This window comes from Rhinolophus ferrumequinum, chromosome 21 (genome assembly GCF_004115265.2).
Source record: "Rhinolophus ferrumequinum isolate MPI-CBG mRhiFer1 chromosome 21, mRhiFer1_v1.p, whole genome shotgun sequence".
Lineage (NCBI taxonomy): Eukaryota > Metazoa > Chordata > Mammalia > Chiroptera > Rhinolophidae > Rhinolophus > Rhinolophus ferrumequinum.
Window position 1 is genome coordinate 7,723,527 of NC_046304.1, and position 15,583 is coordinate 7,739,109.

The window sequence follows — 15,583 nt, forward strand, 5'->3', positions numbered from 1 at the left end:
GGGAAGGGATTAAGAAGCAAAAATTGATAGTTACAAAACAGTCATGGGGATGTAGGGTATGGCATAAGGAATACAGTCAATAATATTGTAATAACTATGTATGGTGTCAGAGGGGTACTAAACTTATTGGGATGATCACTTCATCAGTTATATAAATGTCTAATCACTATGTTTTACACCTGAAACTAATATAATATTGTATGCCAACTGTAATTTAAACATTTAAAAGCTATTAAAATAATAAAATAAAGTAGGGTCTTTGCAGGCATAATCAAGTTAGGATGAGGTCAGTAGGATGGTCCATAATCTCATATGACTGATGCTCTTATAAGAAGAGAAGAGAGACAAAGACACACAGAGGGAAGATGGCCATACAACGACCATGGACGTGGAGGTTGGAGTGATGCTGCAGGAAACCAAGGAACTCCTGGGGCTACCAGAACTGGAAGAGACAAGGAAGGATCCTCCCCTTGGGGTCTTTTGGAGGGATCCTCGCCTGCGAAAACCTTGATTTCAGATTTCTAGCCTCCAGAACTGTGAGGTAATAAGTTTCTGTTATTTTACGCCACTCAGCTTGTGGAACTTTGGTATGGCAGCTTTAGGAAACAAATATAATAGCCATAACCATAATCATCACCATATTCAGCTTCTCTTTACTGTATGTTTGTATGTCTGACATAACCCTGTGACGTAGGTATTATGAAGACCATTTTGCAGATAAGGAAAGAAAGTCTCAGAGGAATAAAAAACACGTCAGAGGCCACACACTCCAACTTGAAGGGCGTGGTCTGTATTGAAAGGAACCTACTTACAGTTTGTAATCTGTTCAATGTTCACAGAATCCCAACCAAACTAAACTGGGCTTTGCAATTGGACAGGCTGGAGTTTGAGTCCTGAATTGGCTACTTATAACTTGCGGGACTTCACTTTCTGCATATGCTAAATAGGAACAAATAATACCTATTGCCCGGGTGAAGATGAAACTAAAATAAGGCAATGCATTTCTAAAGTGCTCAATAAACGTCAGCTGTTATTAACCACTGATAATCCCGGGCTGGAATGCATCCCCTGTGTTGAGGCTGAGTTAAAATTCATGTCAAGATGCCTGATCAGAGCCTGGCATCTATCTGTCTGTTTCGGGGAAGTGCTATCACAGCATCTCTATACCAGCCTGAGGGCCTCACAGAGGAGCCTACATTCCAGCCCTAAGCACTGACAGGTGAAGAGCAGCTCAGCTGAGTCAGAGAAGCTCACAGGATCTTACTGTTACACATGTGACATACGTGGCATCCCAGTAGGCTGGGAAGGGTGAGCTCTCCTGTGGGAGTACAGGTAAAGGGATGCACTATGTTAAAATAGCTCCAGGATGAAACCCCAAAAAGAGCCCTATTGACTTCCTGGGGACCAGTGTCAGAGACAAATGCCAGGAGATGAGAACTTGACTTTTTTCTAGGGGCTGGTACTGACCTTGATGCCACCCCAGGCCTGATGGGAGAGGAATTCCACTGGACTGGTGACGCCTGTCTGCACTGGGGATCGAAGCAGGAAATCCAACTCTGCTGCACTGACTTCCTGGTTCATGAGGAGAATCTGCAATGTGAAAGAATGACACTGAATTTCGTTACCTGGTTGTAGTCCCAGGGTCCTGGAGGTCTTCAAGGTCATCACTCAGGGCACGTCTAACACTAGCACTTGCTCGTCACTTTTGATTGTTGAAAGGAGGCGTGGGAGGAAGTGTATTTCTGTGCAAAGCACTTGTGTGTGCATGTGTTTTCACCCCAAATATCAGCGTGATTTAAATGCACACAATGAATGACTATATCATCTTGATAAGCGAGCGTTTTATGTATCAGTCATAAATGCCACAGAATACATTCCTGCAATCTAATTGAGAAGATGACACATACAAATGACGTGATTTGAGGAGAGTGTCAAAGTAACATATGAACATATGCAAAACAGAAGTGCATATATGAATCAATGATGCTAAAGGGCTTCAGGGATAGGGGAATGGCCAGTAAGTAGGGGTGGGGGGATTCATCTGACTAAACCTTCTGTACGTAGTTTTGAACTGGGTCTTGGAGAAGCTAAAAGACGAGAATATTTAGACAGGAAGGGAAGGCTTCCCAGGGAGAGGGCAGTAGAAAGTGCAGAGGCTTGGAGGGAATTAGTGAGGTGTGGGATGGTGAGGCATTTGGCTTGTTTGAGCTAACGATTGATGCTGGGAGGTGCTTGGAAAACTGTTCTCCTCCCTTCAAATGGTGTTCTCTGCTGAGAAGTTACAGATGGAAATGTTCACTAAGAAATTAAAAAATGTGGTCAATTTGAGAAAAGGTATCTAAGGTGATAACAGGGTAGAAATAGCAGACGAGTTGGAAAAGCCCTTGTTAAATGAAGTTAAAATATGAGAGAAGAGTGAAAGCTAGGGGTGGAAGCTCCTTGGGGTCTGGGGGAAATGTGAGGTAAGGTGGAAATTAGTCTACGCTGGGCTGGGGCTCGAGTTTTTTGAGATGACCAAGCTGTCATCTCTGGTGGGACGGGGACTACAAAGGGTGAGAGGGCTAAGCCACACTAATACTTGCTCTCCCATGGGTTCAGTCTTTGGAATCTGCAGAGTCAGCACAGAAGTGATCATAGAATATCTGACTTTTAGAACTGAAAGAGACCTTCAAGATAATCTGGTCTGTGCTCCTAATTTATGTACAGAAAAAAATTCCAAATGTTACATGATTAGAGATAAGTGCAAGGAAATAAGTTTTCACGGTTTCTTTTTTTTTTCCAATTTGTTTTTGTTTTTTGATGTGGAGAAGAAATAGAAGACAAGGTTTCTTATTAACACTGGAAGTTCCTGATGCTTCCAAATCCTTGAGAATTAGAATTCTAAAGGACTGTTTTAAAAGGCCAAGACTGCTATGGCTATGGAAAGACATTTGCAAAATCTTATCCCAGGGGACAGTTAGGACATTAAACCTATAACCCTAGAGGTAAATAAATAATGTGTGATACCCTCACAAAGTTCTTACTGCATCTTAAAAAGTATCTAGTTATCATTAGGGCCAACCAGTTTCGTCTTCAGTGCCATTTTGGATTGGTGGGTAGTGGCTGCTGGAGAGCTTGTTGAGGAGGATCTTTGATCATCTAAGATCATCGATAAAAAGTACAATGATTAATGAAGAACGTCTGCCATAAGTGGGTCAACGGTGGGGCAGCATGCGTGTACCCAAATGATCTTGTTTGATACCTCTGCTTAGAGCTCAACGATCTTCACAAGCTGTGGGAAATGATCTTAAAAGAAGAAAGGTTTTTATTTTTTTACATTTGCTGATTGCGCACTAGAAAATGACTTGTTTTCTGGAAACTACTTCAATACCCTTTTACCTGAAAGGTGAGCTGGGCGAGGTAGGTCAGCTTATCACACTCGAAGAGCCCGCGGGTGGTGTACTGGTACACAGAGAGGGTGATGCTGTCTGTTAAGTGGGTCACTCGCTCCTTGAGGCTCTCAGCGGGAGGCGCCTTCTCCACAGCTTTCTGGAAGATGACACTGAAGGCCTGGGGGCACGAGGTAGGACATTTACATAACTGGATATAACTAGTAGACTTACATGTGAAGGATGTTATAATTTGTCAGCCACAGAAATGTTTGCCCAACATATCCTGTGAAGAACGGACAGTGGCAACAAGAAAACTCTTGTCTTGGTTGGCTAAGCTCTTTTCTTAGTTTGCTCATATGAATTGTCACGTTGTCACAAAGTGGGTAAAGCTATGAGGCATGCAGAGAAGAGCCTATGGTTTTGACCAGCGAAAAATAAATGTCCGGTGTCCAAAATAATTCAATGAAATCCAATAGTCCTGTTGTATAACTATCCAAATAAAAAGTAAACACAGCCAACAATAACCAGCTGGGATTAATGAATGGACCCACTAGATTATAAAATTCTGGATGGTAGAACCAGTGTCTTGTACACCTCTGTTGTCTTAAAGAGACCTTTGTACATAATAGGCACTCAGAATATTTTTAATTAGTGATTTTTCCTTTGGTAGTGATCAAAATCTCATGTGTTCTTTGTTTTTCTTTCTGTTAACTCTGCAGTCATTCGATGAGTCCTCTTACGTGTCCTTTTTTCAGGTGAGGACCCTTCCTGCAATGGTGGGAGCATAGCCTGATTTAGTTACATCTTCTGAACTATACATTATAGGCATAATTTGAAATAAAAATCATATGAATCAATTTTCCATTTCTTTAAACTTAGCTATAGACTGTTAATAAAAGTACATTTAGGAATGGTGCATTTTGAATGTGATATGAATGGAATAAATCATTATAAAAATCAAGATATATTTGGCTATGTAGATTTCCAGTCTTTTCTCTATTTTCGTCTTGTGGCTTCAAGGAAAGGAAGAAAAAAAAAATCTTAGGGCTTTCTAATACCAGGCATTTGAAACTCAGTGGAAACCATGTAAAATTTGTGCCTCAGTATTTCCTTGTTTGCAAAACAAGGAAAAAATAAGAAAAAAAAAAGTGAATTCCTCTCTCTGTTTCACAGTTTCATGGTATTTTTTGTTAATGCAGCTTGTAGATTTTCATTCAGTTTTGATGATCCTAGCAAAATCCTCTAACTATCTTCACCCCCAACCATTATGATGTTCACCTTCCCTTGGTAGGATTTAGATCAGATTATAGCTTGTTGGAAGCCCGCAGTTTCCCAGCACCACACAGAGCAATTTGGGAAACTTCTACTTGCAGAACAGGTCCATAGAGACGGAGTGGGTAGTTTTCCCGAGTTGGTGGTTATTATGATAGTTTTACCATTCTCTAAAACTATCTTTATCAAAACGACAGTAAAGAATCTCCAGTTACTAAGTTTAAACAATGTGATTCACAATTCAGGAAAAGATCTAAAGGAATTTTAAAAACCTAGGTACATTTAGCATTTTCTTTACAATAGACGAATTTTGGCTCTCTTTTCCTTTCTATCCTAAAAACAAGTCTCCTCTTCCTCTTACTTCTGGTGTCTGAACAGCTCAGGTGCTGGGCCTGATCTCGACGGCTATGGCTCCTCCAGAAGTTCTCTCCCTCCCACAAGATCTTACTTTGGTTACTTTGGTTCTAACTACCCTTGTTGCTCTTTGAGGGCCCTTATCCATTACCTTTGTATCTTAGATATACATATATTTTTATCTTTTCATTTATATCAGATTGAGCACACTGAGGTGGGGGCCAGGCCTTACTAAGTTCTTATTTTTCCCAAACTCCAACCCAGCTCTTCACATACAATAAGCACTGAAGAGATTTGTTAAATGAATGAGTCCTGCTGATGCCCTCAAAAGCTTAGGCAAAGAATGAGGGCTGCTGTAGACCAAGGGTCTCAAACTCAAATGCCTTCAGGGACCAGATGTGTGAGACCAAATACAGTAGAGACAGGGGCTGTGGGAACCTGGAGGGGGAGGTATATGCTCATTAGGAAGTAGCCGTCCCTTAGCTCCAGCGAATTTACGCTACATGAATGGGAGCTCAGTGCTGCCAAATCTTCCTACTTTCATGAGAAGCCAGAACGTGGGATTTGTGTGAAATCTCCTTATTTTAAAATCTTCATAACCAATGAAAGTATTTGAAAAGCCCTCTGAGGATCAAGGAAAGCAAGTCAACAGGCCCTAGGGCCTCCAACGCTCGGTGTTCTATTTGCTGCTGCCTGATTCTTCCTTTTCCAATCTCTTTGAGAAATATTCCTTTAGCGGTGTTGTCCCTCCGAAATGCACAAAACAGTCTGCAGGAACCCCCACGGAGGTGTCTTCTCACTCGGGACACCATGGCATCCTGCAAAGGTGTCACATTCATCCTCTCCTAGCCTTTGGATGAGTTCTGAAGAAAAATTATGTTATGACCACTTAAGTTTCATTTTAACCATGTTATGAACTTCTAAGTTCATACGAAATCTGGCTTTTGAAGAGTTTTCTGCATGTATATAAGCAAATCCACATATTTTAATGTACTCCTTCTCAAAATGCTTTGGAAAGCTGGGATGTGAGGCTGTTGCCACCGAGGCCGATTGCTAGTTTCCGTACTCTGAGAATGCCTCTCCTTTCTCTGCCAGGAACAAGAATTGTAAAATCCAACCGCAGATGAAATCCAAGACCATGAACACTCCAGTGGCTAGTTCTTCTTCAAATCACAGAAAGCTTCTAAGTTACTGCTGTTCTGCTATGTTTGAAGACACGTATTTCTGCTCTGTATCTTTAAGCATTTAAACCTACTTTCAGTGATCAAGCTGGTCAATTCTTTTTTTTAATTATTTTTCATTTTCAGTTACAGTTGACATTCAGTATTATTTTATATTCGTTTCAGGTGTACAGCAGAGTGATTAGACATTTATATAATTTATGCAGTGATTCCTCCAATTACTCTAGGACCCACCTGGCACGATACGTAATTGTTGCAACATTATTGACTATATTCTCTATGCTGTACTTTACATCCCATGACTGTTTTGTTAACTACCAATTTGTACTTCCTAATCCCTTCATCCCCCGCCACCCCCCGCAGTTCCTCAACCCCCTCCTCTCTGGCAACCATCAGTTTGTTCTCTGTATCTCTGAGTCTGTTTCTGTTTTGTTTGTTCATTTATTTTGTTCTTTAGATTCCACATATAAATGATATCATACGGTATTTGTCTTTCTCAGTCTGACTTATTTCACACAGCATAATACTCTCTAGGTCCATCCATGTTGTCACAAAAGGTACGATTTCATTCTTTTTGATGGCAGAGTCGTACTCCATGGTATATATGTGTCACCTCTTCTTTATCCACTCATCTATTGAAGGTCACTTGGGTTGTTTCCATATCTTGGCTATTGTAAATAGTGCTTCAGTGAACAGAGGTGTGCATATATCTTTTCGAATTAGTGTTTTGAATTTCTTTGGATAAACACCCAGAAGTGGAATTGCTGGGTCATAAGGTAGTTCTATTTTTAATTTTTTGAGGAACCTCCATACTGTTTTCCATAGTGGCTGCACCAATTTGCAATCCCACCACCAGTGCATGAGGGTTCCCTTTTCTCCACATCCTTACCAACACTTGTTGTTTGTTGATTTATTGATGATAGCTATTCTGACAGGTGTCAGATGAATCTCATTGCATTTTTTTGATGATTAGTGACATCGAGCATCTTTTCATGTCTACCGGCCATGTGTGTGTCCCTTTTGGAGAAATGTGTATTCAAGTCCTCTGCTCATTTATTAATTGGATTGTTTGGGGTTTTTTTGGTGTTGAGTTGCCTGAGTCTTTTATAAATTGTGGATATTAACCCCTTATCAGATGTATCATTGGCGAACATCTTCTCCCATTCAGTAGGCTCTCTTTTCATTTTGTTGGTGGTTTCCTTTGCTGTGCAAAACTTTTTAGTTTGATGCAGCCCCATTTGTTTATTTTTTCTTTTGTTTCCCTTAGTTTTTGGCAATTCTTAATAACACTACAGGGACCTAAAATGCCCACCTATTATAAATAGAGCTTCCAATGACAAAACAGGCTCACACCAGGGTCCTGCTGCTGAAAACCAACTTAAAACATATCTTTGAACACATATTTTCATTGGCCTCACCTGATTTTTTTCCCCAGGAAGAGTCACTGAGGTAGATTTCAAATACTCTTAAAACTAGGGAGGTGACCCTGTAGTTAGTAGGCTTATTTGGATAGCTTTTACAGGATTTTAAAATATTTTATAATTCTTTTACATGCTGCTTTGACTTGACTATAAGGCCAAGTATTGGATTTCTTTTAAAAACATAAAATATTACAAACACAGTTCAGTTTATCTGCAAAGACTCTGAGGTGAAGGAAATGGATTGGGAAATGGTGAAATGCCACTTCTAGTTAAATGAGCCCAGATAGTAGGTGCCCTCTGATTTTTAGCTGCTCAAGTTCATCCCAACACCTTGGCCTCCATATGGCATTTGAGCTTCACAGAATGAGTTGTGTGCTCTGAGTGTGACTGTGAGTGTGAGTGTGTGTGTGTGTGTGTGTGTGTGTGTGTGTGTGTGTCTTCTGTTTGTTGGGTCAAACCAAATAAATTATTCAGAAATGCTTCACCAGCCCCTAATACCTCTTCAATTATGATCTTTTGGTGAATGCCCTAGGGGAGAAAGGTACATTTTCAGAGATACATTTAAAATTTATAGATCTTTCTTTTTCATGAGTAAGATAAGTTTAGTCAGCACTTATAATTTGCTAACATCTTTGGTTTTAGAAATATTTCAACAACCGTAAAACAGTACCTTTGGGACATGAAGGTAATGAGCAAAGGAATTTAAAGTTGGTCCATTATTATCGCCTGCTTTGGTTTTAACCGATACGAGTGGCACACGCATTTGATTGTCCCTATTTACTTTAAGCTCTTTGGGGGCAGGGATTACTTCTGCTATTTCTTGGTATCCACTTTCACACATTCAGTAAGCATAGTACCTGCCACATCATATATGCTTACTGAAGGAGTGAGGCTGAGACTTGGTGTGGCATCTCCTGTTCCAGCTCAATAACCAACGAGTCATGAAAGACCCAATTAAAGACATGAGGGAGGTAATATAGGCCTGAAGGCACTGCAGCTATTCTCCTGGATTTGATTTTAAAGCTCTGCCTTAGCTAATGAAAGCACATGGATAAGCTCTCATGGAGAGTCGCTTAGAGCAGTAGATTATACTGTTTTATCATGATTATGTAGAAAACTCCAGGTGAAGATCACCTTGAGAGAAAACTGGTACATCGGATGGATCTTGCTGAGGTCATTCATGATGAAGTAGAGCAGAGAGGCTCGGGCAGCTGCGGGTCGGTAGTGCTCTCGGGCCTCGTTGATCTTCACTTCAGTCACCTTGGCTTCCTGGACCTGTTAGAAAAATAAACAAACAGTGGTCCATTGTTCAAACCAACCAGGGCTTCCTGAGAATAGCCTGGCTTCTCTGTATAAGGACATACATGTCTATGTGTGGAGTGGGGTATATTGGGATGGGGACAGTGGCTGGAAGGTTAAAAGCTCTTGTGGTATCCCTTCATAGAGCTTGAGTGACAAAGGATTTGATACACTCCTAGACTTTCACAAGGGTTAGAGTGTCAGCTCTTCCGGTTGGCAAATGTGGGCCATCCAAGCCTCTGAGCTCCATTTCTAACAAGAAACACTTCACAGAAATACAAACATACATATTACTTGAAAATAAACCAGAATTCCAGAAAGTGTGAATCCAGTAAGAGGAGTATAATCTGTTTTATTTGTTTGTTGATTTTGTTCTTTAGATTAAATATAAGGAAATATAGTCAATAATATGGTAATAACTATGTATGGTGCCAGGTGGGTACTAAACTTATCGGGGGGATCACTTCGTAAATTATATAAATGTCTAATCACTATGATGTACGCGTGAAACTAATACAAAATAACAGTGAATGTCAACTCTAATTGAAAAAAAAAGAAGCATAATCTACTTTTCTATTTTCTTAATTTTTATGAAAAAGTTAACATGCTAACTCACAAAGAAAATCTCTTTCAATGTAATATTCTATTTTTAGCAAATTGCTGATCAGATGTAAAAATAGGAAAAGAGACCTATGCATCAGAAAGGGGGCTTCTTTAAGAACATACCGCTAAATACAAACCTTAATATGATCTGCTTTTTGCTCCAGAATAGAGTGAAACTACTAATAATTCATAAGGGTCTCACAGGAAAAAAACAACGATCCCTATTGAAGATGAGCTTGTAATAAACAAAACTTCAGGAGGAAGTGTTACCAAAGGGGTCAATTAGATGACTCTTCCCCACACAAAAAATTCCTAGGATTAGCATCCTAAGAGCTGAAGATGAGTGAACAATCTAAAACTCACAAGTAACTACTTATGTTTAAAAGTAGTAGAGGTAAAATGAAGTAAAAGGTTAAAAATAGGTAAAAAGGTTTAAAAAAAGGTAAGGTAAGAGGTAAAAATAAAATCAGGACATTGTAAAAAAGAACAGGCATTATCTGAAAAGAGACTAACTAGAACTTATAAAAATACATTTATATAAATGAAAAACTCAGTACAAGTGGACTCAGTTAAAAAATGGACTAGAGTTGAAAAGAAAATAAGCACACTAGAAGACAGATCTGAAGAAATTGTTACAATAGCAGCTCAGAGAGAAATAAAGATGGAAAATATATAAAAGAGATGATGAGACTTGGCAGTCTTGGCAGATAGAATGAGAAGATTCAAAATATGTCTAACAGAAATAAGCAGAGAATACAGAGAATGAGGGAGGGGTAGTGTTTGAAGCCACAATAATTCAGACTTTTCCAAAAGTGATGAAAGACCAGAGCTCTTTCTTTGAAGAAGCAGTTGAGGTCAAAGAAAGTTTACGCCCCACAGGCCCTTGAAGAAATAATTATTTACTTCAATTAGAAGAAAATTGAACTAACATGAAGAAACAAAATACAAGAATTTCTTAAATATATAGCTAATCTAAATAACAAAGACTCTAAAAAATCACAACCAGTTTGGAAATAGTTGGTAAAAGCAAGGTTGAACTAAAATATTAAAGAACAGTAACAGAAGATGGGAGCAAATGATCAAAGTGTTCTAAAATCCTTACATTGTTTTGGAAGAGGCCAGATATATTGTTTAATATCTATTGTTAAGTCACATATAACATGAAATGTATTTTTTATATATAAAGGAAACAATTAAGGTTAATCAATAAAATAAGAGTGAATAACTTTAAAATCAGCCAAGGATAAAAGAGTAGGATAAAGAAAAATCAAGAAAGGAGAAACAGTTTTATATGAGTACACATAAACAAAAGGCATGGTTAATAGAAAACACAAATTAAGACAGTCAAAAGAAATTTAATAAAAATTAAGGTAGTAGAAAGACATTTAACTATATCGGTAATATTAATAAATGTAAGTTGGTTACATTCAGTAGTTAAAAGACAAAGATTCTCAGAATGGAGCAGAAATGAACAAAAATCACATAATTGCTCAGACAGGTGTTATCTCAGATCCATACTCTTCAAACTCACCTGGGTCCTTAATGCTGGCCATTAATTTGTGTGTCTCTAGTCAACTTTCATTTCCATTTCCTGCAACAACTATTATAAATCTTCACTCTTCTCCCCAAACCCTCTACCTCACCATCATTCCCTCTCTCTCAGCAGATGAACTTGACTCATGCTTTCACAGATTACATAGGGACCATAAGAAAAGGATTTCCTTAATTTCCATTCCTTTAAATTTCTGTCCCCCAACTCCAGTTGTCCACAGGGACCCATGAACCATTTCTACATTCCTTTTGGACCTTTATCCCCTATCACATTGAAACTAACTCTCCATCTTTCTAAAGATAAGCTCTTGCATGGTAACGAATAATTAATAGAATTAGTGGGAGTGAGCAGAATGTAAGGTATAAAAATGTCGAATCACTATACTGTACATCTGAAACTAATGTAACCAACATAATATTGTATACCAAGTATACTTAAATAAAAAAAAATAAAGATAAGCTCTTCATTGGTGACTGGAATTATATTTTTCCTGACTTTCTGATGGACCCCACTGTATTAACCATTCCTTCTCATTCCTGTAAATTCAACTCTTCACAACTGCTCCTTTTTCTTTATAACCCATGCATCCTCCCAGCCCCAGCTAAGATCTTAACATGCTCATTCCCTCCCATCTTAGGGGATAAAGCCTCCAAGGATCCCACGTGCTCCTTAAGGTACAATTCTTTTTCTCTTTACCATTTCATAGTTTGGCTGCTGTAAAGAGTTGTCTATACTCACTTCCCCTTTCTCAACTCCCATTCAGTCTCAATCTAATATGGTGTTCTAATACAAGCTTCCGCTTCTAATACTTCCCTGAAACCGTTCTACTCAAGTTCACTAATAACTCCTTTTCGCAAAATTCCATGGACACATCTGAGCCATATCTTACCTGAGTTCTCAGCTTCATTCAACACCATTGACATCCCTTCTCTTGAAATGCTTTTTTCATAATACCTTATTTACCTGCTTTTCCTCTCACCTCTCTGCTCTATTCCATTCTTCATATCTTCTTTACTTCTCTTAATGTGTCTTAGAGAAGAGAGTGACATGATTAGATCTGTGCTTTAGAAAGATAACTCCAGCTATAATCTGCTCTACTCAATGCTCTACTCCCCGTCTTATCATTGCACACATCCACTCCTAAAGTTTCAATGAGCAACTACTTGTTGATGACTCTGAGCACTCTTATCACCAGCCCAAAATCTTATATCCAAAAACCCATGGGATGTTCCCTATTGGCACCAGTACCTTTCTAGATGCTTGTTCCCGGAGCCTGAGACATTTCCTTTAGCCACATATAACCATATGCAATCAATTCACAAGTTTTTCAATTCCACATCCTGGAATTTGCACGTAGCTCTTGAATTGTCCCACTTCTTTGTACCAACTACTGCCAGCCTTAATTCAGGACACCATCACTCTGATCTGAATCACTGCATATCCTACTACTTTCTCTGCTTCCTGCGTTCCCACGCTCCCCACCAGATTATAGCTGGAGTGATCTTTCTAAAGCACAGATCTAATCATGTCACTCTCTTCTCTAAAAAAAAAAAGTAAACCTCAACAATTCTTGTATGATCCCCAACTCTCTTCTAAAGCCCAAACTTCTTAGCATGGTCTACAAAGCCCTTTGCAATGGAAACACAGCCTACCTGCCATGCCTCATCTCCAGTGACTACTTCCATCCCCTCTACAATCTCTCGATGTTCCAGTTACACTGAAGGGAAACTCTCTCTCCCTCTCGACCAACATGATTGAGTGCCTTTCCTCTGTCTGTTCACGGCTTCCTGTGCTTCCTCTACCACCGCCCTCGTCACAGCTTTGCAGTTGTCTGGTTACTTGTCTGCCTCCTCCAGGGGACCAGGTCTTGGAAGCCTGGGATTCTGGCAAGGTCATTGCCATACCCCCAACTTTTGTCATGGAATTTGGAATATAGCAGCCTCCAAGTGAGTATTCATTGGATGAATGAATGAGAAAGAAGACCAAAGGAAAAGAAGCAACAAGAGAAAAAAAGGCATTTTGAAACACTTGGCACACAGCAGGCACTCAATAAATGTTCACTGACTTTAAAGAGAGGGCTAAAGAAAGACGGGGTGAGGAGGGAGAAAGAAAAATCAACACGGTCAATTTGATCTCTGACCTACCCCTCCTATGTGAGTTGGGTTCTGTTCCGCCATCTCTTCTGCCCCAGGCAGTGGAACTTCTATAATTATTTTACAAACTTTGCATACTCCTCTCTAGAGATATGGAGACCGCAGAGAAACAGCAGTAAACCTGCGGGTCACACAACAGCCACAGAGACAATGCGAGGCTGGACCTTCCTCCTTTCAGTCTCTCACCCCGACCTCAGTGGTCTGTCGTCTCAGAGTGGGTATGAGCTGGTTTATTTGCCCTGCCCATCATTACTTTTCATTTTTCCTACCTCATCCCTACCTGGAACAGAGTCTTTTACATATTTGGAGAAATCCCAATAATCTGACAATAAGTGTATTCCCTCAATGGTGTAGTGTTCCTGCACGCTGTTACGGGCACACTTATCCTGCTCTGAGCCAGTATCTTAATTACCTCTTCTATCCAAGAACAGGGCTGACAATGAGAAAGGGCCTGTGTAGGTTCAGCAGCCTGTTGGGAAACGGGGATGGGTTTGTCCCCAGCAAGTCATGAGGTATAGTCCCCACAAGGGAAAAGACTTCCAAATGTTGTGAAATAAAGAAAGCAAGCTATCTACTAAATTGTTTCGCAGGATGATACCGTTTTTGAGAGCTGAATTTCCTGGGAAATCACTGGAGCTCTCTCATTAAAATCAGACTTGTGAGATTTTCGCAGGCTGGGGTTTTCTCAGGGTGCAGTCATGCCTGAACCAGCGAACTCTTAGAGCAGTGTGATCCTTTAGCTGCAGGGCAACTCCACAAACTCACTGAGGAATTAAGTTTGAGCTGCCATTCCCTGCATAGACCGGGAGGCCCTGCACAGACTTAAGTGCTCATCAAACGAGTTGTCAAAAGCATTTGCCAGAAGGTGGGAACTCCATGATGCAGGAGGTGAGGTAGTCATTTCAGGAGTCCTGCTCAGCTTTGTTTTTCTATTAGAAACTTGGGGAGATGGAAAAGCCATCTGTTACTTTGACTTATTGTTTTCCTAAAAGTCAGACTCGGGCAGGGAGGAGGGCCTCTGCCCCCCAGCCTAGGCTGCCAGAGCAGTTTTACCTTTTCCTCCACTTCTGCAGCAGTCTGCTTGGTGATCTCAAGGTTCTCCACCAAGGCCGTCTCTCCCAGGAAGTTCCCGGATGCTGAGGAGAGGCGAGACAACAGGTTGTCTTCCAGAGTTTTCAGGGTGATTTTGAACCCATTCTGCTGCTTTGTGAGATCTGACTGCAAATATCAAGAAAGGGGAGTCACGCATAGAAGTCCAGAGCGTCTTACTCTTGGAATAGGTTGGAATAAATAAATGCTTATGGGGCCAGAGTCCCTTCCCTCCCAGATAGGAAACTGGAGGCCAAACAGAGTGCTTGAGACCCTAAGCAAACAAGAGAAGCAGATGAGTTGAATCCCAACCACACCCTTTCCTAGCCATGTGACCTCAGGCAAGGTTACCCTCTGCTGGGTTAACCCCAGTCCCTACTTCGAGAAGTGCTGGGCACTGCGTCCCACAATGATGATGACCAGTCTGTGTACAAAATGGAACCTACTTTTGTGAACAGTTAGAGGGTAGGGTCAAGTTTTAGTTCTCCAGAGTGTCCTCTCTCTCACCGTTTTACTGTCCTCAGATGAACAGCTCTCCTATGAATTCATTTTTATTTTTTTTGGTGGGGGGGGGCAGAAATCATCAGAAAATTCCACTGTTTAGACAAGTTCATTGCCGGGGCTCTCCTTAAGGCTGGCGTGGGGGGCTGGTGTCCACGCAGACCTTTCTGATGGTTGGATTCCATATCCTAAAGCACTGAGCACTCTCTTTATGGGACAGGGGGCTTAACTTCAGGCAGCTGTAGTTTCTTTGCCCTTGTATGGCCTGGGATTATTGCTTTTGGGTCCCTGAAAAGGACAGTCTTCCTTGGAGGCTGACGTCAGGGCCACCCTGGCTTACAAACACCTTCCTCAATCCGGCCGTATGACCAGGATTCGCTGTTCTCTGCTGGGAACACTCTGGGCCAGAGGCTTTCACGTAATTTAGGAATTAGCTCAAATGCCACCTCCTCACTGAATCTTTTGCCAAGGTCCCCAGGTTAAATTAGCCCCTGGCTTTCTAACATCAGCCTGCTTTCTTTTCTTCAAAATTCTTATCACCACCTGAAATGACATTTTTTGTTTGTTTGTTTACATTCTTATTTTCTCTGTTCCTCCACTAGACTGTAAGCCGACGAGGGCAAGGCCATGGTTTCCCTTATTACCTGCTGAATCTCCAGCCCCTGTGACCTTGCCTGTTCCAGAGCTGGTGCTCCACAGGTGCCTAATAAAGGAATGCTTGCAGGAAGCAAAGGCCCAGGGAGTCCTGAAGTTAGTCTCATGTGAACTGTAATTTTGGACGTGTCTG

The 15,583-nt window shown here is 40.7% G+C and overlaps 1 protein-coding gene across 1 annotated transcript in view; it reads right to left on the bottom strand.

Moving 5' to 3' along the window:
* DNAH9 (dynein axonemal heavy chain 9) overlaps positions 1-15,583 on the bottom strand; it is a 311,767-nt gene that overhangs the window by 48,363 nt on the left and 247,821 nt on the right. The window contains exons 56-59 of the mRNA XM_033089991.1: positions 14,260-14,424; positions 8,734-8,874; positions 3,379-3,549; positions 1,468-1,590 (exon numbers count right to left, since the gene is read on the bottom strand). Of these exons, the coding sequence (XP_032945882.1) occupies positions 1,468-1,590; positions 3,379-3,549; positions 8,734-8,874; positions 14,260-14,424 (600 nt within the window). The remainder of the gene's footprint in view (positions 1-1,467; positions 1,591-3,378; positions 3,550-8,733; positions 8,875-14,259; positions 14,425-15,583) is intronic.